General features: G+C 46.2%; 1 protein-coding gene across 3 annotated transcripts in view; it reads right to left on the reverse strand.

Moving 5' to 3' along the window:
• Positions 1-20,939, reverse strand: part of LOC129851522 (integrin alpha-7-like) — a 124,694-nt gene that overhangs the window by 17,499 nt on the left and 86,256 nt on the right. For all 3 annotated transcript variants that reach the window (XM_055918147.1, XM_055918146.1, XM_055918148.1), the window contains exons 16-17: positions 6,624-6,726; positions 5,293-5,502 (exon numbers count right to left, since the gene is read on the reverse strand). In XM_055918147.1, coding sequence (XP_055774122.1) covers positions 5,293-5,502; positions 6,624-6,726 — 313 coding nt within the window. The remainder of the gene's footprint in view (positions 1-5,292; positions 5,503-6,623; positions 6,727-20,939) is intronic.

The raw sequence follows: 20,939 nt of genomic DNA on the forward strand, positions 1-20,939 counted from the left end.
CACTCACAGGACTCTACACACTCACAGGACTCTGCACACTCTGGTGCATCTCACTGATCATCCCTAAAGCCAAAACCTCATTTGGACGCCTTTCCTTCCAGTTCTCTGCTGCCTGCGACTGGAACGAATTGCAAAAATCTCTGAAGTTGGAGACTTTTATCTCCCTCAACAACTTTAAAAATCTGCTATCCGAGCAGCTAACCGATCGCTGCAGCTGTACATAGTCCATCTGTAAACTACCCACCCAATTCACCTACCTCACCCCCATACTGCTTTTATTTATTTACTTTTCTGCTCTTTTGCACACCAGTATCTCTTCTTGCACATGATCATCTGATGATTTATCACTCCAGTGTTAATCTGCTAAATTGTAATTATTCGATTTATTGCCTACCTCATGCCTTTTGCACACATTGTATATAGATTCTCTTTTTCCTACCATGTTATTGACTTGTTTATTGTTTACTCCATGTGTAACTCTGGGTTGTTGTCTGTTCACACTGCTATGCTTTATCTTGGCCAGGTCGCAGTTGCAAATGAGAACTTGTTCTCTACTAGCCTACCTGGTTAAAGAAAGGTGAAATAAAATAAAATAATACAAAAAACTCACAGGACTCTACACACTCACAGGACTCTACACACTCACGGGACTCTACACACTCACGGGACTCTACACACTCACAGGACTCTGCACACTCACGGGACTCTGCACACTCACGGGACTCTGCACACTCACGGGACTCTACACACTCACGGGACTCTGCACACTGACGGGACTCTACACACTCACGGGACTCTGCACACTCACGGGACTCTGCACACTCACGGGACTCTACACACTCACGGGACTCTGCACACTCACGGGACTCTACACACTCACGGGACTCTACACACTCACGGAACTCTACACACTCACGGGACTCTACACACTCACGGGACTCTACACACTCACGGGACTCTACACACTCACGGGACTCTACACACTCACGGGACTCTACACACTCACGGGACTCTACACACTCACGGGACTCTACACACTCACGGGACTCTACACACTCACGGGACTCTACACACTCACGGGACTCTACACACTCACGGGACTCTACACACTCACGGGACTCTACACACTCACGGGACCCTACACACTCACGGGACTCTACACACTCACGGGACCCTACACACTCACGGGACCCTACACACTCACGGGACCCTACACACTCACGGGACTCTACACACTCACGGGACTCTACACACTCACGGGACTCTACACACTCACGGGACTCTACACACTCACGGGACTCTACACACTCACGGGACTCTACACACTCACGGGACTCTACACACTCACAGGACTCTGCACACTCACAGGACTCTGCACACTCACAGGACTCTACACACTCACAGGACTCTACACACTCACAGGACTCTGCACACTCACAGGACTCTGCACACTCACAGGACTCTGCACACTCACAGGACTCTTCACACTCACAGGACTCTTCACACTCACAGGACTCTGCACACTCACAGGACTCTACACACTCACAGGACTCTGCACACTCACAGGACTCTACACACTCACGGGACTCTACACACTCACGGGACTCTACACACTCACGGGACTCTACACACTCACGGGACTCTACACACTCACGGGACTCTACACACTCACGGGACTCTACACACTCACGGGACTCTACACACTCACGGGACTCTACACACTCACGGGACTCTACACACTCACGGGACTCTACACACTCACGGGACTCTACACACTCACGGGACTCTACACACTCACGGGACTCTACACACTCACGGGACCCTACACACTCACGGGACCCTACACACTCACGGGACCCTACACACTCACGGGACCCTACACACTCACGGGACTCTACACACTCACGGGACTCTACACACTCACGGGACTCTACACACTCACGGGACTCTACACACTCACGGGACTCTACACACTCACGGGACTCTACACACTCACGGGACTCTACACACTCACAGGACTCTGCACACTCACAGGACTCTGCACACTCACAGGACTCTACACACTCACAGGACTCTACACACTCACAGGACTCTGCACACTCACAGGACTCTGCACACTCACAGGACTCTGCACACTCACAGGACTCTTCACACTCACAGGACTCTTCACACTCACAGGACTCTGCACACTCACAGGACTCTGCACACTCACAGGACTCTACACACTCACAGGACTCTGCACACTCACAGGACTCTACACACTCACAGGACTCTGCACACTCACAGGACTCTGCACACTCACAGGACTCTGCACACTCACAGGACTCTGCACACTCACAGGACTCTACACACTCACAGGACTCTACACACTCACACTGACACTCCAACACAAACACACACACGTAATTTGCTCACACACACACATAACATGCACACGCATTCATACTGACTCTACACACACACTCACATACAATCAGCATATATGCTGCTGCTGCTCTGTTTATCGTACACTGAGTGTACAAAACATTAGGAACACCTTCCTAATATTGAGTTGCACCTCCCCTTTTTCCCTCAGAACAGCCTTAATTCATCAGGACATGGACTCTAGAAGGTGTCGAAAGCGTTCCGCAGGGATGCTGGCCCTTGTTGACTCCAATGTTTTCTACAGTTGTGTCCAGTTGGCTGGATGTCCTTTGGGTGGTGGACCATTCTTGGTACACATGGGAAAAACCCAGCAGCGTTGCAGTTCTTCACACACTCAAACCCGTGTGCCTGGCAACTACTACCATACCCAGTTCAAAGGCACAGAAAGATGCATTATACTGACATCGCTCTGCCATTTCCTGGTTGCTAAAATTCTAATAGTTGACCTAATTTCAGTTTATGTGACAAAACAAGCAAGAACAGCGTAGAGAATCATTGTATCATCTAAACCACTGTGAAATATATTTTCAATAACCAAAAATATTGTATTTTCAGCGGTTTGAAGCTGGAGTACAAAACTGAAGGTAAAAGAAGCAAAAACTAAACTTAAGCAAAAGGAAGCATAGAAATAGTGCACATAGAACAGATCTACCGCTTCTTAGACTAGCTTTCAATGAGAATGACAGATCTATAACTCACAAATCTATGTGAATTTGGTCAGGTGACATATTGCAGCTTTAATTTTTTTTAAATCACCCCCTCCTGTTGTGTTCGTTTCATGTTAATTAATTCTGTGTTCCAGGTCCAAAATGATCCTTTATACAGTTCGGAAGTTTACATACACCTTAGCCAAATAACAGTTAAACTCAGTTTCACAATTAATTAAATTTAATCCTAGTAAAAATGCCCTGTCTTAGGTCAGTTAGGATCGTCACTTTATTTTAAGAATGTGAAATGTCAGAGTAATAGTAGAGAGACTGATTTATTTAAGCTTTTTATTTCTTTTATCACATTCCCAGTGGCTCAGACGTTTACATACACTCAATTAGTATTTGGTAGCATATTCCCAGGTCTGCTTGGGGTCATTGTCCATTTGGAAGACACATTTCCGACCAAGCTTTAACTTCCTGACTGATGTCTTGAGATGTTGCTTCAATATATCCACATAATTTCCCTCCCTCATGATGTCATCTATTTTGTTTAGTGCACCAGTCCCTCCTGCAGCAAAGCACCCCCACAACATGATGCTGCCACCCAAGTGCTTCACGGTTGGGATGGTGTTCTTCGGCTTGCAAGCCTTCCTCTTTTTCCTCCCAACATAACGATGGTCATTATGGCCAAACAATTCTATTTTTGTTTCATCAGACCAGAGGACATTTCTCCAAAAAGTACGATCTTTGTCCCCATGTGCACTTGCAAACTGTAGTCTGGCTTTTTTATGGTGGTTTTGGAGCAGTGGCTTCTTACTTGCTGAGCGGTATAGGACTCGTTTTTACTGTGGATATAGATACTTTTGTACCGGTTTCCTCCAAGGTCCTTTGCTGTTGTTCTGGGATTGATTTGCACTTTTTGCACCAAAGTACGTTCATCTCTAGGAGATTGAACGCGTCTCCTTCCTGAGCGGTATGACGGCTGCGTTGTCCCATGGTGTTTATACTTGCGTACAATTGTTTGTCCAGATGAACCTGGTACCTTCATGCGTTTGGAAATTGCTCCCAAGGATGAATCAGACTTGTGGTCTACAATTTTGTTTTCGGAGGTCTTGGCTGATTTCTTTTGATTTTCCTATGATGTCAAGCAAAGACACACTGCGTTTGAAGGTAGGCCTTGAAATACATCCACAGGTACACCTCTAATTGATTCAAATTATGTCAATTAGCCTATCAGAAGCTTCTAAAGTCATGACATCATTTTCTGGAATTTTCAAAGCTGTTTAAATGCACAGTCAACTTAGTATATGTAAACGTCTGCCCCACTGGAATTGTGATACAGTGAATTATAAGTGAAATAATCTGTCTGTAAACAATTGTTGGAAAAATTACTTGTATCATGCACAAAGTAGATGTCCTAACCGACTTGCCAAAACTATAGTTTGTTAACAAGACATTTGTGGAGTGGTTGAAAAACGAGTTTTAATGACTCCAACCTAAGTGTATGTAAACTTCCGACTTCAACTGTAAGTGAAATAATCTATCTGTAAACAATTGTTGTAAAATCTACTTGTGTCATGCACAAAGTAGATGTCCTTACCGACTTGCCAAAACTATAGTTTGTTAACAAGAAATGTCTGGAGTGGTTGAAAAACGAGTTTTAATGACTCTAACCTAAGTGTATGTAAACTTCAGACTTCAACTGTAGCTGATTATAAATCCATAATAATATATATATTTTCACCTAATGTTGTGTTAGATATTTTTATCAACTTAAGTTCTTGTGAACATACGTTTTGAACTTCTATTTGCTACTTATGGCCTCATAAAAATGGGCTTCTTCTATAGAAATAGGTCTCTCACCTAATAGTAGAACGCAGATTATTCAGTTGACGTTCCTATCGGTCATAGACTATGGTGACATCATCTATATGGATGCAGCAGCCACTTAAATACACATACGCAATTCATGTCTCAATTGTTTCCAGACTTAAAAATCCTTCTTTAACCTGTCTCCTCCATTTCATCTACACGGATTGAAGTGGATTTAAAAGGTGACATCAATAAGGGATCATAGCTTTCACCTGGATTCACCTGGTTCTTATTTCTATGTTTTTGTTTCACTTTATTTTCTAGTATAATATTTGTACTATTGATATTGACTAATGCATTGTTGGCAAAGAGAAAGAAAGGTATTTCCCTTTACTAGTACACGTACTGTAGCCTGTGGCTGGTCTTCAGAAGGAGAACTGTGGGAAAACTTCCGTGGGTTGAGGGAGGTGTGGGTTCTACAGTGTGTTTCTGGATGGCCCTGGAAGTGAAAAGCGGTGGGGTACAGGAGCCACTTCCCATTGGACAGCTCATGAGGCCACATTATGTTGAGGAAGGCAGAGCCTAGAGTCTGCAGGGACGGCCCAGTGTTGGTCACCTAATCAAAACATGGAGGATTGATTTATTAGTTGAATGAAACACAGTCAATATAAAATGTTTTATGATCGAAACAAATTATTATTTGAAATATGCTTACAATTGAGCCTTTGCTAATCCTTGCCGCCTTGGTAACTGTTTTGCAACCTCAGACAACGTTTTCCCGGGAAGTGTCACGGACTTTCATTACGCATACCTGCCCCCTATTCCCACGGATTAGTACTTGTATAAGTGTGCCCTTTGGTTTCCATTGGACTGTTGATTATTGTTACAATGTCAGTTGGTGCATGCGAGTATCTGTGCTGTGTGTTTTGAGCTTTCGTGCCCTTGTGGATTGCAGCAGATGATTACGGGTCTCGTCCCGTGTGTTAATCATTGTGTTTGTGTTATTTATTCGAGGGACTCCTCACTCTTTTGTTTGGGTTTCTGCCCTGTGTTTTGTATAGTGTTTGTTTGGTCTTCATCCCCGTGCCTTTACACGGCACGCTGTAATTTGGATAAATTAAATCCCTTATTACGCATTCCTGCGCCTGTCTCCCGACCCTTTATCCCGACGTGACAGGAAGCCCAATTTCCCATTCAACCACTGTAGAAATACCCTCAAAATGATCTCAAACTGCGTTTTGAAACTACCCCTTTACTAATCAGGAAACTATTGGGTATGTTGTGGTGAACTGTCATTACAATCGCTTCACGGGAAGCTGATAAAATTATGTTTGTAATGTATAATTAACTGTCACCAAGGAAACAAGTATTAAGTGGCATTAAATGGCTAGCTATCTAGCTAGCGTTTGTAACATTTGGTGTTCAATGAGACTGAGAGAAAGCTAACCAGCTTAGCTAGCAAGCATTGTAAGAAAAGTATAATTTCGGATTTGAGAAGTACTCCATCTACAGGCTCTGCATTTCAGGAATTACAGTAGCAAGTACTCCTGGTGCATTGTTAAATAATTTAGCCATTTAAACAATACAATACATACTCTCTGTTTTTGCCATAGCCCTCACTGGCTTTCCTGTGATTTATTTGTGAGCTTTTTCAAGGTGTCGGACTTATCCAATAGTGTGAGATGTGGCCCGCAATCCGGGGGGATAAAATAAAAGTAAATAATCAAACAATATCACCGTAAACTCAAAGTCCAGAGCGCTGCCCACATCGTCCAGAGTCTCCATAGCACTCTCCCCCTTCACAACTCCACTGAAGAACAGCTGGTGTGGCCGGACCACCCTTAATCAGAACAGAAACAGGGTTAGGGTTATTTAACCATTATTTTACCAGGTGAATTGACTGAGAACACATTCTCATTTACATCAACAACCTGGGAAATAGTTACAGGGGAGAGGAGGGGGGGGGGGGGGGGGAATGAGCCAATTGTAAACTGGGGATGATTAGGTGACAATATGAGGGACAGCTTGGGAATTTAGCCAGGACACCGGGGTTAACACAGCTACTCTTACGGCAAATGCCATGAGATCTTTAATGACCACACAGAGAGTCAGGACACCCTTTTAAGGTCCCATCCAAAAGACAACACCCTACACAGGGATTTTATTTTTTTTTTTTTTTTTTTTTTTAGACCTGAGGAAAGAGTGCCTCCTACTGGCCCTCCAACACCACTTCCAGCAGCATCTGGTCTCCCATCTAGGGACTGACCAGGACCAACCCTGCTTAGCTTCAGAAGCAAGTCAGCAGTGGGATACAGGGTGGTATGCTGCTGGCTATGCTAGCTGATTAGTGGGTTAGGGTTAGTGGGTTACTGGACGGACAGTTAGTGGTTTACTGGACAGAGGGTTAAGGTTTGGTATTTGGTATTTTATTAGGATCCCCATTAGCTGTTGCAAAAGCAGCAGCTACTCTTCCTGGGGTCCACACAAAACATGAAACATGACATAATACAGAACATCAATAGACAAGAACAGCTCAAGGACATAACTACATACATTTTTTAAAAGGCACACGTAGCCTACATATCAATGAATACACACAAACTATCTAGATCAAATAGGGGAGAGGTGATGTGATGTGAGGTGTTGCTTTATCTGTTTATTGAAACCAGGTTTGCTGTTTATTTGAGCAATATGAGATGGAAGGAAGTTCCATGCAATAATGGCTCTATATAATACTGTACGTTTTCTTGAATGTGTTCTGGGTTTGGGGACTGTGAAAAGACCCCTGGTGGCATGTCTGGTGGGGTAAGTGTGTGTGACAGAGCTGTGTGTAAGTTGACTATGGAAACAATTTGGGATTTAACACATGAATGTTTCTTATAAAAAGAAGAAGTGATGCAGTCAGTCTCTCCTCAACTCTTAGCCAAGAGAGAGACTGGCTGCATAGTATTTATATCAGCCCTCTGATTACAATGAAGAGCAAGACGTGTCACTCTGTTCTTCTGCCTAAGTTTTCCCACTTTGTCAAAGAAATAATCATTAAAATAATTGGCAACATCAACTGGTTTTTGTGATGAATAAGCCATCCGATTCGATGAAAGATGGAGTTCAATTTGTCTTTCTGCCCAAAATTTCATTTAAAGTTCCCCAAAGTTTTTGCCAGAATTCTTTATATCATTGATCTGGGCTTCATAATAAAGGTTCTGGTTCCATGAAAGATGGAGTTGAATTACTCTTTCTGACCATCATTTCATCATTCTCTATATCATTATTTTTGGCTTCATAAAACAGTTTCTTCTTCTTCTTTTTGTTGAGTTTAGTCACATCATTTCTCAGTTTGTAGTAAGTCAAGCCAGTCAGATGTGCAGCCAGACGTATTAGCCACTTCCTTTTGCCCATCTCTTTCAACCATACAGTTTCTCAATTCCTCATCAATCCATGGAGCCTTAACAGTTCTAACAGTCAGTCTCTTAACAGGTGCATGTTAATCAATAATTGGAAGAATCAATTTCATAAATTCATCAAGTGTAGCGTCTGGATGCTCCTCATTAATCACATCAGACCAACAAATATTTTTAACATCATCCACATGAGAGTCACAGCAAAATATTTTGTATGATCTCTTATACACTATTTTAGGCCCAGCTGTTGGAACTTTGGCTTTCCTGGATATAGCCACTATATTGTGATCACTGCATCCAATGGGTACGGATACAGCTTTAGACCACAGTTCTACATTATTAGTAAAATGTGATCAATACATGTGGATGATCTAGTTCCTGTAGTGTTTGTAAACACCCTGGTAGGTTGATTAATAACCTGAACCAGATTACAGGCACTGGTTACAGTGAGAAGCTTCCTCTTGAGTGGACAGCTTGATGAAAACCAGTCAATATTCACGTCCCCAAGAAAGTAGACCTCTCTGTTTACATCACATACACTATCAAGCATTTCACACATGTTATTTAGATACTGACTGTTAGCACTTGGTGGCCTATAGCAACACACCAAAAGAAAATGCTTTAGATGTGCCAAGTACAAAATAGCCTCCAACACTCCACTCAGGAAATTGGATGCAGTCTATCACAGTGCCATCCGTTTTGGCACCAAAGCCCCATATACTACCCACTACTGCGACCTGTATGCTCTCGTTGGCTGGCCCTCGCTACATACTCGTCGCCAAATCCACTGGCTCCAGGTCATCTACAAGTCTCTGCTAGGTAAAGCCCCGCCTTAACTCAGCTCACTGGTCACCATAGCAACACCCACCCATAACATTCGCTACAGCAGGTATATTTCACTGGTCATCCCCAGAGCCAAAAATCTCTGAAGCTGGAGACTCATATCTCCCTCACTAGCTTTAAGCACCAGCTGTCAGAGCAGCTCACAGATCACTGCACCTGTACATAGCCCATCTGTAAATAGCCTATCCAACTACCTCATCCCCATATTGTTATTTTTTTTTGCTCCTTTGCACCCCAGTATCTCTGCTTGCACATTCATCTTCTGCACATCTATCACTCCAGTGTTTAATTGCTAAATTGTAATTACTTCGCCACTACGGCCTATTTATTGTCTTACCGCCCTAATCTTACCTCATTTGCACACACTGTAAATAGATGTTTCTATTGTGTTATTGACTGTAAGTTTGTTTATTGCATGTGTAACTCTGTGCTGTTTGTGTCGCACTGCTTTGCTTTATCTTGGCCAGGTGGACAGAGGGATATGGATAGAGGGTTAATGGACAGAGGGTTAATGGACAGAGGGTTAATGGACAGAGGGTTAATGGACAGAGGGTTAATGGACAGAGGGTTAATGGACAGAGGGTTAATGGACAGAGGGTTAATGGACAGAGGGTTAATGGACAGAGGGTTAATGGACAGAGGGTTAATGGACAGAGGGTTAATGGACAGAGGGTTAATGGGTTAATGGACAGAGGGATATGGACAGAGGGATATGGACAGAGGGATATGGACAGAGGGATATGGACAAAGGGATATGGACAGAGGGATATGGACAGAGGGATATGGACAGAGGGTTAATGGACAGAGGGTTAATGGACAGAGGGTTAATGGACAGAGGGTTAATGGGTTAATGGACAGAGGGATATGGACAGAGGGATATGGACAGAGGGATATGGACAGAGGGATATGGACAAAGGGATATGGACAGAGGGATATGGACAGAGGGATATGGACAGAGGGTTAATGGACAGAGGGTTAATGGACAGAGGGTTAGTGGACAGAGGGTTAATGGACAGAGGGTAAATGGGTTAATGGACAGAGGGTTAATGGACAGAGGGTTAATGGGTTAATGGACAGAGGGTTAATGGACAGAGGGTTAGTGGACAGAGGGTTAATGGACAGAGGGTTAATGGGTTAATGGACAGAGGGTTAGTGGACAGAGGGTTAGTGGACAGAGGGTTAGTGGACAGAGGGTTAATGGACAGAGGGTTAGTGGACAGAGGGTTAGTGGACAGAGGGTTAGTGGACAGAGGGTTAATGGATAGAGGGATAATGGACAGAGGGATAATGGACAGAGGGATAGTGGACAGAGGGTTAATGGACAGAGGGTTAATGGACAGAGGGTTAATGGACAGTGGGATAATGGACAGAGGGATAGTGGACAGAGGGTTAATGGACAGAGGGTTAATGGACAGAGGGTTAGTGGACAGAGGATTAGTGGACAGAGGGTTAGTGGACAGAGGGTTAATGGACAGAGGGTTAGTGGACTGAGGGTTAGTGGACAGAGGGTTAGTGGACAGAGGGTTAGTGGACAGAGGGTTAATGGACAGAGGGATAATGGGTTAATGGACAGAGGGTTAGTGGTCAGAGGGTTAGTGGACAGAGGGTTAGTGGACAGAGGGTTAGTGGACAGAGGGTTAGTGGACAGAGGGTTAGTGGACAGAGGGTTAATGGACAGAGGGTCAGTGGACAGAGGGTTAGTGGACAGAGGGTTAGTGGACAGAGGGTTAGTGGACAGAGGGTTAGTGGACAGAGGGATAATGGACAGAGGGTTAGTGGACAGAGGGTTAATGGACAGAGCGATAATGGGTTAATGGACAGAGGGTTAGTGGACAGAGGGTTAGTGGACAGAGGGTTAATGGACAGAGGGTTAATGGACAGAGGGTTAGTGGACAGAGGGTTAATGGACAGAGGGTAAATGGGTTAATGGACAGAGGGTTAATGGAAAGAGGGTTAATGGACAGAGGATTAATGGACAGAGGGTTAATGGACAGAGGGTTAGTGGACAGAGGGTTAGTGGACAGAGGGTTAATGGACAGAGGGTTAGTGGACAGAGGGTTAATGGACAGAGGGTTAGTGGACAGAGGGTTAATGGACAGAGGGATAATGGGTTAATGGACAGAGGGTTAGTGGACAGAGGGTTAGTGGACAGAGGGTTAATGGACAGAGGGTTAATGGGTTAATGGACAGAGGGTTAGTGGACAGAGGGTTAGTGGACAGAGGGTTAGTGGACAGAGGGTTAATGGACAGAGGGTTAATGGACAGAGGGTTAATGGACAGTGGGATAATGGACAGAGGGATAGTGGACAGAGGGTTAATGGACAGAGGGATAATGGACAGAGGGATAGTGGACAGAGGGTTAATGGACAGAGGGTTAATGGACAGAGGGTTAATGGACAGTGGGATAATGGACAGAGGGATAGTGGACAGAGGGTTAATGGACAGAGGGTTAATGGACAGAGGGTTAGTGGACAGAGGATTAGTGGACAGAGGGTTAGTGGACAGAGGGTTAATGGACAGAGGGTTAGTGGACTGAGGGTTAGTGGACAGAGGGTTAGTGGACAGAGGGTTAGTGGACAGAGGGTTAATGGACAGAGGGATAATGGGTTAATGGACAGAGGGTTAGTGGTCAGAGGGTTAGTGGACAGAGGGTTAGTGGACAGAGGGTTAGTGGACAGAGGGTTAGTGGACAGAGGGTTAATGGACAGAGGGTTAGTGGACAGAGGGTTAGTGGACAGAGGGTTAGTGGACAGAGGGTTAGTGGACAGAGGGTTAGTGGACAGAGGGATAATGGGTTAATGGACAGAGGGTTAGTGGACAGAGGGTTAGTGGACAGAGGGTTAATGGACAGAGGGTTAATGGGTTAATGGACAGAGGGTTAGTGGACAGAGGGTTAGTGGACAGAGGGTTAGTGGACAGAGGGTTAATGGACAGAGGGATAATGGGTTAATGGACAGAGGGTTAGTGGACAGAGGGTTAGTGGACAGAGGGTTAATGGACAGAGGGTTAATGGGTTAATGGACAGAGGGTTAGTGGACAGAGGGTTAGTGGACAGAGGGTTAGTGGACAGAGGGTTAATGGACAGAGGGTTAGTGGACAGAGGGTTAGTGGACAGAGGGTTAGTGGACAGAGGGTTAATGGATAGAGGGATAATGGACAGAGGGATAATGGACAGAGGGATAGTGGACAGAGGGTTAATGGACAGAGGGTTAATGGACAGAGGGTTAATGGACAGTGGGATAATGGACAGAGGGATAGTGGACAGAGGGTTAATGGACAGAGGGTTAATGGACAGAGGGTTAGTGGACAGAGGATTAGTGGACAGAGGGTTAGTGGACAGAGGGTTAATGGACAGAGGGTTAGTGGACTGAGGGTTAGTGGACAGAGGGTTAGTGGACAGAGGGTTAGTGGACAGAGGGTTAATGGACAGAGGGATAATGGGTTAATGGACAGAGGGTTAGTGGTCAGAGGGTTAGTGGACAGAGGGTTAGTGGACAGAGGGTTAGTGGACAGAGGGTTAGTGGACAGAGGGTTAATGGACAGAGGGTTAGTGGACAGAGGGTTAGTGGACAGAGGGTTAGTGGACAGAGGGTTAGTGGACAGAGGGTTAGTGGACAGAGGGATAATGGGTTAATGGACAGAGGGTTAGTGGACAGAGGGTTAGTGGACAGAGGGTTAGTGGACAGAGGGTTAGTGGACAGAGGGTTAGTGGACAGAGGGTTAATGGACAGAGGGTTAGTGGACAGAGGGTTAGTGGACAGAGGGATAATGGACAGAGGGTTAGTGGACAGAGGGTTAATGGACAGAGGGATAATGGGTTAGTGGACAGAGGGTTAGTGGACAGAGGGTTAGTGGACAGAGGGTTAGTGGACAGAGGGTTAGTGGACAGAGGGTTAATGGACAGAGGGTTAGTGGACAGAGGGTTAGTGGACAGAGGGTTAGTGGACAGAGGGATATTGGACAGAGGGTTAGTGGACAGAGGGATAATGGACAGAGGGTTAATGGGTTAATGGACAGAGGGTTAGTCGACAGAGGGTTAATGGACAGAGGGTTAATGGACAGAGGGTTAATGGACAGAGGGTTAATGGGTTAATGGACAGAGGGATAATGGGTTAATGGACAGAGGGTTAATGGACAGAGGGTTAATGGACAGAGGGTTAATGGGTTCATGGACAGAGGGATAATGGGTCAATGGACAGAGGGTTAGTGGACAGAGGGATAATGGACAGAGGGTTAATGGACAGAGGGTTAATGGACAGAGGGTTAATGGACAGAGGGTTAGTGGACAGAGGGATAATGGGTTAATGGACAGAGGGTTAATGGACAGAGGGATAATGGGTTAATGGACAGAGGGTTAATGGACAGAGGGTTAGTGGACAGAGGGTTAGTGGACAGAGGGTTAGTGGACAGAGGGTTAGTGGACAGAGGGTTAATGGACAGAGGGTTAATGGACAGAGGGTTAATGGACAGAGGGTTAATGGACAGAGGGTTAATGGGTTAATGGACAGAGGGTTAATGGGTTAATGGACAGAGGGTTAATGGGTTAATGGACAGAGGGTTAATGGACAGAGGGTTAATGGGTTAATGGACAGAGGGTTAATGGACAGAGGGTTAATGGACAGAGGGTTAATGGGTTAATGGACAGAGGGATAATGGGTTAATGGACAGAGGGTTAATGGACAGAGGGATAATGGGTTAATGGACAGAGGTCTAATGGACAGAGGGTTAGTGGACAGAGGGTTAATGGACAGAGGGTTAATGGACAGAGGGTTAATGGACAGAGGGTTAGTGGACAGAGGGTTAGTGGACAGAGGGATATGGACAGAGGGATATGGACAGAGGGTTAGTGGACAGAGGGTTAGTGGACAGAGGGTTAGTGGACAGAGGGATATGGACAGAGGGATATGGACAGAGGGTTAGTGGACAGAGGGTTAATGGACAGAGGGATAATGGGTTAATGGACAGAGGGTTAGTGGACAGAGGGTTAGTGGACAGTGGGTTAGTGGACAGAGGGTTAGTGGACAGAGGGTTAGTGGACAGAGGGTTAATGGATAGAGGGATAATGGACAGAGGGATAGTGGACAGAGGGTTAATGGACAGAGGGTTAATGGACAGAGGGTTAATGGACAGTGGGATAATGGACAGAGGGATAGTGGACAGAGGGTTAATGGACAGAGGGTTAATGGACAGAGGGTTAGTGGACAGAGGATTAGTGGACAGAGGGTTAGTGGACAGAGGGTTAATGGACAGAGGGTTAGTGGACTGAGGGTTAGTGGACAGAGGGTTAGTGGACAGAGGGTTAGTGGACAGAGGGTTAATGGACAGAGGGATAATGGGTTAATGGACAGAGGGTTAGTGGTCAGAGGGTTAGTGGACAGAGGGTTAGTGGACAGAGGGTTAGTGGACAGAGGGTTAGTGGACAGAGGGTTAGTGGACAGAGGGTTAATGGACAGAGGGTCAGTGGACAGAGGGTTAGTGGACAGAGGGTTAGTGGACAGAGGGTTAGTGGACAGAGGGTTAGTGGACAGAGGGATAATGGACAGAGGGTTAGTGGACAGAGGGTTAATGGACAGAGCGATAATGGGTTAATGGACAGAGGGTTAGTGGACAGAGGGTTAGTGGACAGAGGGTTAATGGACAGAGGGTTAATGGACAGAGGGTTAGTGGACAGAGGGTTAATGGACAGAGGGTAAATGGGTTAATGGACAGAGGGTTAATGGAAAGAGGGTTAATGGACAGAGGATTAATGGACAGAGGGTTAATGGACAGAGGGTTAGTGGACAGAGGGTTAGTGGACAGAGGGTTAATGGACAGAGGGTTAGTGGACAGAGGGTTAATGGACAGAGGGTTAGTGGACAGAGGGTTAATGGACAGAGGGATAATGGGTTAATGGACAGAGGGTTAGTGGACAGAGGGTTAGTGGACAGAGGGTTAATGGACAGAGGGTTAATGGGTTAATGGACAGAGGGTTAGTGGACAGAGGGTTAGTGGACAGAGGGTTAGTGGACAGAGGGTTAATGGACAGAGGGTTAGTGGACAGAGGGTTAGTGGACAGAGGGTTAGTGGACAGAGGGTTAATGGATAGAGGGATAATGGACAGAGGGATAATGGACAGAGGGATAGTGGACAGAGGGTTAATGGACAGAGGGTTAATGGACAGAGGGTTAATGGACAGTGGGATAATGGACAGAGGGATAGTGGACAGAGGGTTAATGGACAGAGGGTTAATGGACAGAGGGTTAGTGGACAGAGGATTAGTGGACAGAGGGTTAGTGGACAGAGGGTTAATGGACAGAGGGTTAGTGGACTGAGGGTTAGTGGACAGAGGGTTAGTGGACAGAGGGTTAGTGGACAGAGGGTTAATGGACAGAGGGATAATGGGTTAATGGACAGAGGGTTAGTGGTCAGAGGGTTAGTGGACAGAGGGTTAGTGGACAGAGGGTTAGTGGACAGAGGGTTAGTGGACAGAGGGTTAATGGACAGAGGGTTAGTGGACAGAGGGTTAGTGGACAGAGGGTTAGTGGACAGAGGGTTAGTGGACAGAGGGTTAGTGGACAGAGGGATAATGGGTTAATGGACAGAGGGTTAGTGGACTGAGGGTTAGTGGACAGAGGGTTAGTGGACAGAGGGTTAGTGGACAGAGGGTTAATGGACAGAGGGATAATGGGTTAATGGACAGAGGGTTAGTGGTCAGAGGGTTAGTGGACAGAGGGTTAGTGGACAGAGGGTTAGTGGACAGAGGGTTAGTGGACAGAGGGTTAATGGACAGAGGGTTAGTGGACAGAGGGTTAGTGGACAGAGGGTTAGTGGACAGAGGGTTAGTGGACAGAGGGTTAGTGGACAGAGGGATAATGGGTTAATGGACAGAGGGTTAGTGGACAGAGGGTTAGTGGACAGAGGGTTAGTGGACAGAGGGTTAGTGGACAGAGGGTTAGTGGACAGAGGGTTAATGGACAGAGGGTTAGTGGACAGAGGGTTAGTGGACAGAGGGATAATGGACAGAGGGTTAGTGGACAGAGGGTTAATGGACAGAGGGATAATGGGTTAGTGGACAGAGGGTTAGTGGACAGAGGGTTAGTGGACAGAGGGTTAGTGGACAGAGGGTTAGTGGACAGAGGGTTAATGGACAGAGGGTTAGTGGACAGAGGGTTAGTGGACAGAGGGATATTGGACAGAGGGTTAGTGGACAGAGGGATAATGGACAGAGGGTTAATGGGTTAATGGACAGAGGGTTAGTCGACAGAGGGTTAATGGACAGAGGGTTAATGGACAGAGGGTTAATGGACAGAGGGTTAATGGGTTAATGGACAGAGGGATAATGGGTTAATGGACAGAGGGTTAATGGACAGAGGGTTAATGGACAGAGGGTTAATGGGTTCATGGACAGAGGGATAATGGGTCAATGGACAGAGGGTTAGTGGACAGAGGGATAATGGACAGAGGGTTAATGGACAGAGGGTTAATGGACAGAGGGTTAATGGACAGAGGGTTAGTGGACAGAGGGATAATGGGTTAATGGACAGAGGGTTAATGGACAGAGGGATAATGGGTTAATGGACAGAGGGTTAATGGACAGAGGGTTAGTGGACAGAGGGTTAGTGGACAGAGGGTTAGTGGACAGAGGGTTAGTGGACAGAGGGTTAATGGACAGAGGGTTAATGGACAGAGGGTTAATGGACAGAGGGTTAATGGACAGAGGGTTAATGGGTTAATGGACAGAGGGTTAATGGGTTAATGGACAGAGGGTTAATGGGTTAATGGACAGAGGGTTAATGGACAGAGGGTTAATGGGTTAATGGACAGAGGGTTAATGGACAGAGGGTTAATGGACAGAGGGTTAATGGGTTAATGGACAGAGGGATAATGGACAGAGGGATAATGGGTTAATGGACAGAGGGTTAATGGACAGAGGGTTAGTGGACAGAGGGTTAATGGACAGAGGGTTAATGGACAGAGGGTTAATGGACAGAGGGTTAGTGGACAGAGGGTTAGTGGACAGAGGGATATGGACAGAGGGATATGGACAGAGGGTTAGTGGACAGAGGGTTAGTGGACAGAGGGTTAGTGGACAGAGGGATATGGACAGAGGGATATGGACAGAGGGTTAGTGGACAGAGGGTTAATGGACAGAGGGATAATGGGTTAATGGACAGAGGGTTAGTGGACAGAGGGTTAGTGGACAGTGGGTTAGTGGACAGAGGGTTAGTGGACAGGGGGTTAGTGGACAGAGGGATAATGGACAGAGGGTTAATGGGTTAATGGACAGAGGGTTAGTGGACAGAGGGTTAATGGACAGAGGGTTAATGGACAGAGGGTTAATGGACAGAGGGTTAATGGGTTAATGGACAGAGGGATAATGGGTTAATGGACAGAGGGTTAATGGACAGAGGGTTAATGGACAGAAGGTTAATGGACAGAGGGTTAGTGGACAGAGGGTTAATGGGTTAATGGACAGAGGGTTAATGGACAGAGGGTTAATGGGTTCATGGACAGAGGGATAATGGGTTAATGGACAGAGGGTTAGTGGACAGAGGGATAATGGACAGAGGGTTAATGGACAGAGGGTTAATGGACAGGGGGTTAATGGACAGAGGGTTAGTGGACAGAGGGATAATGGTTTAATGGACAGAGGGTTAATGGACAGAGGGATAATGGGTTAATGGACAGAGGGTTAATGGACAGAGGGTTAGTGGACAGAGGGTTAGTGGACAGAGGGTTAGTGGACAGAGGGTTAATGGACAGAGGGTTAATGGACAGAGGGTTAATGGACAGAGGGTTAATGGACAGAGGGTTAATGGGTTAATGGACAGAGGGTTAATGGGTTAATGGACAGAGGGTTAATGGGTTAATGGACAGAGGGTTAATGGACAGAGGGTTAATGGACAGAGGGTTAATGGGTTAATGGACAGAGGGATAATGGGTTAATGGACAGAGGGTTAATGGACAGAGGGATAATGGGTTAATGGACAGAGGGTTAATGGACAGAGGGTTAGTGGACAGAGGGTTAATGGACAGAGGGTTAATGGACAGAGGGTTAATGGACAGAGGGTTAATGGACAGAGGGATATGGACAGAGGGATATGGACAGAGGGATATGGACAGAGGGATATGGACAGAGGGTTAATGGACAGAGGGTTAATGGACAGAGGGTTAATGGACAGTGGGTTAGTGGACAGAGGGTTAATGGACAGAGGGTTAATGGGTTAATGGACAGAGGGTTAATGGACAGAGGGTTAGTGGACAGAGGGTTAATGGACAGAGGGTTAGTGGACAGAGGGTTAATGGACAGAGGGTTAATGGACAGAGGGTTAATGGACAGAGGGTTAACGGGTTAATGGACAGAGGGTTAATGGACAGAGGGTTAATGGACAGAGGGTTAATGGACAGAGGGTTAATGGACAGAGGGTTAGTGGACAGAGGGTTAATGGACAGAGGGTTAATGGACAGAGGGTTAGTGGACAGAGGGTTAATGGACAGAGGGTTAGTGGACAGAGGGTTAATGGACAGAGGGATAATGGGTTAGTGGACAGAGGGTTAGTGGACAGAGGGTTAGTGGACAGAGGGTTAGTGGACAGAGGGTTAGTGGACAGAGGGTTAGTGGACAGAGGGATAATGGACAGAGGGATAGTGGACAGAGGGTTAATGGACAGAGGGTTAATGGACAGAGGGATAATGGACAGAGGGATAATGGACAGAGGGATAGTGGACAGAGGGATAGTGGACAGAGGGTTAATGGACAGAGGGTTAATGGACAGAGGGTTAATGGACAGAGGGTTAGTGGACAGAGGGTTAGTGGACAGAGGGTTAGTGGACAGAGGGTTAATGGACAGAGGGTTAGTGGACAGAGGGTTAGTGGACAGAGGGTTAGTGGACATAGGGTTAGTGGACAGAGGGTTAGTGGACAGAGGGATAATGGACAGAGGGTTAGTGGACAGAGGGTTAATGGACAGAGGGATAATGGGTTAATGGACAGAGGGTTAGTGGACAGAGGGTTAGTGGACAGAGGGTTAGTGGACAGAGGGTTAGTGGACAGAGGGTTAGTGGACAGAGGGATAATGGACAGAGGGTTAATGGGTTAATGGACAGAGGGTTAGTGGACAGAGGGTTAATGGACAGAGGGTTAATGGGTTAATGGACAGAGGGTTAATGGACAGAGGGTTAATGGGTTAGTGGACAGAGGGTTAGTGGACAGAGGGATAATGGACAGAGGGTTAATGGGTTAATGGACAGAGGGTTAATGGACAGGGGGATAATGGACAGAGGGTTAATGGACAGAGGGTTAATGGACAGAGGGTTAATGGACAAAGGGTTAATGGGTTAATGGACAGAGGGATAATGGGTTAATGGACAGAGGGTTAATGGACAGAGGGTTAATGGACAGAGGGTTAGTGGACAGAGGGTTAATGGGTTAATGGACAGAGGGTTAATGGGTTCATGGACAGAGGGATAATGGGTTAATGGACAGAGGGTTAGTGGACAGAGGGATAATGGACAGAGGGTTAATGGACAGAGGGTTAATGGACAGAGGGTTAATGGACAGAGGGTTAGTGGACAGAGGGATAATGGGTTAATGGACAGAGGGTTAATGGACAGAGGGATAATGGGTTAATGGACAGAGGGTTAATGGACAGAGGGTTAGTGGACAGAGGGTTAATGGACAGAGGGTTAATGGACAGAGGGTTAATGGACAGAGGGTTAATGGACAGAGGGTTAATGGGTTAATGGACAGAGGGTTAATGGGTTAATGGACAGAGGGTTAATGGGTTAATGGACGTGGGTTAATGGACAGAGGGTTAATGGGTTAATGGACAGAGGGTTAATGGACAGAGGGTTAATGGACAGAGGGTTAATGGGTTAATGGACAGAGGGATAATGGGTTAATGGACAGAGGGTTAATGGACAGAGGGATAATGGGTTAATGGACAGAGGGTTAATGGACCGAGGGTTAGTGGACAGAGGGTTAATGGACAGAGGGTTAATGGACAGAGGGTTAATGGACAGAGGGTTAATGGACAGAGGGTTAGTGGACAGAGGGTTAGTGGACAGAGGGTTAATGGACAGAGGGTTAGTGGACAGAGGGTTAGTGGACAGAGGGTTAGTGGACATAGGGTTAGTGGACAGAGGGTTCGTGGACAGAGGGTTAGTGGACAGAGGGATAATGGACAGAGGGTTAGTGGACAGAGGGTTAGTGGACAGAGGGTTAGTGGACAGAGGGATAATGGACAGAGGGTTAATGGGTTAATGGACAGAGGGTTAGTGGACAGAGGGTTAATGGACAGAGGGTTAATGGGTTAATGGACAGAGGGTTAATGGACAGAGGGTTAATGGGTTAGTGGACAGAGGGTTAGTGGACAGAGGGATAATGGACAGAGGGTTAATGGGTTAATGGACAGAGGGTTAATGGACAGAGGGTTAATGGACAGAGGGTTAATGGACAGAGGGTTAATGGGTTAATGGACAGAGGGATAATGGGTTAATGGACAGAGGGTTAATGGACAGAGGGTTAATGGACAGAGGGTTAATGGACAGAGGGTTAGTGGACAGAGGGTTAATGGGTTAATGGACAGAGGGTTAATGGGTTCATGGACAGAGGGATAATGGGTTAATGGACAGAGGGTTAGTGGACAGAGGGATAATGGACAGAGGGTTAATGGACAGAGGGTTAATGGACAGAGGGTTAATGGACAGAGGGATAATGGGTTAATGGACAGAGGGTTAATGGACAGAGGGATAATGGGTTAATGGACAGAGGGTTAATGGACAGAGGGTTAATGGACAGAGGGTTAGTGGACAGAGGGATAATGGGTTA

The sequence above is a fragment of the Salvelinus fontinalis genome, chromosome 3 (genome assembly GCF_029448725.1).
Source record: "Salvelinus fontinalis isolate EN_2023a chromosome 3, ASM2944872v1, whole genome shotgun sequence".
Lineage (NCBI taxonomy): Eukaryota > Metazoa > Chordata > Actinopteri > Salmoniformes > Salmonidae > Salvelinus > Salvelinus fontinalis.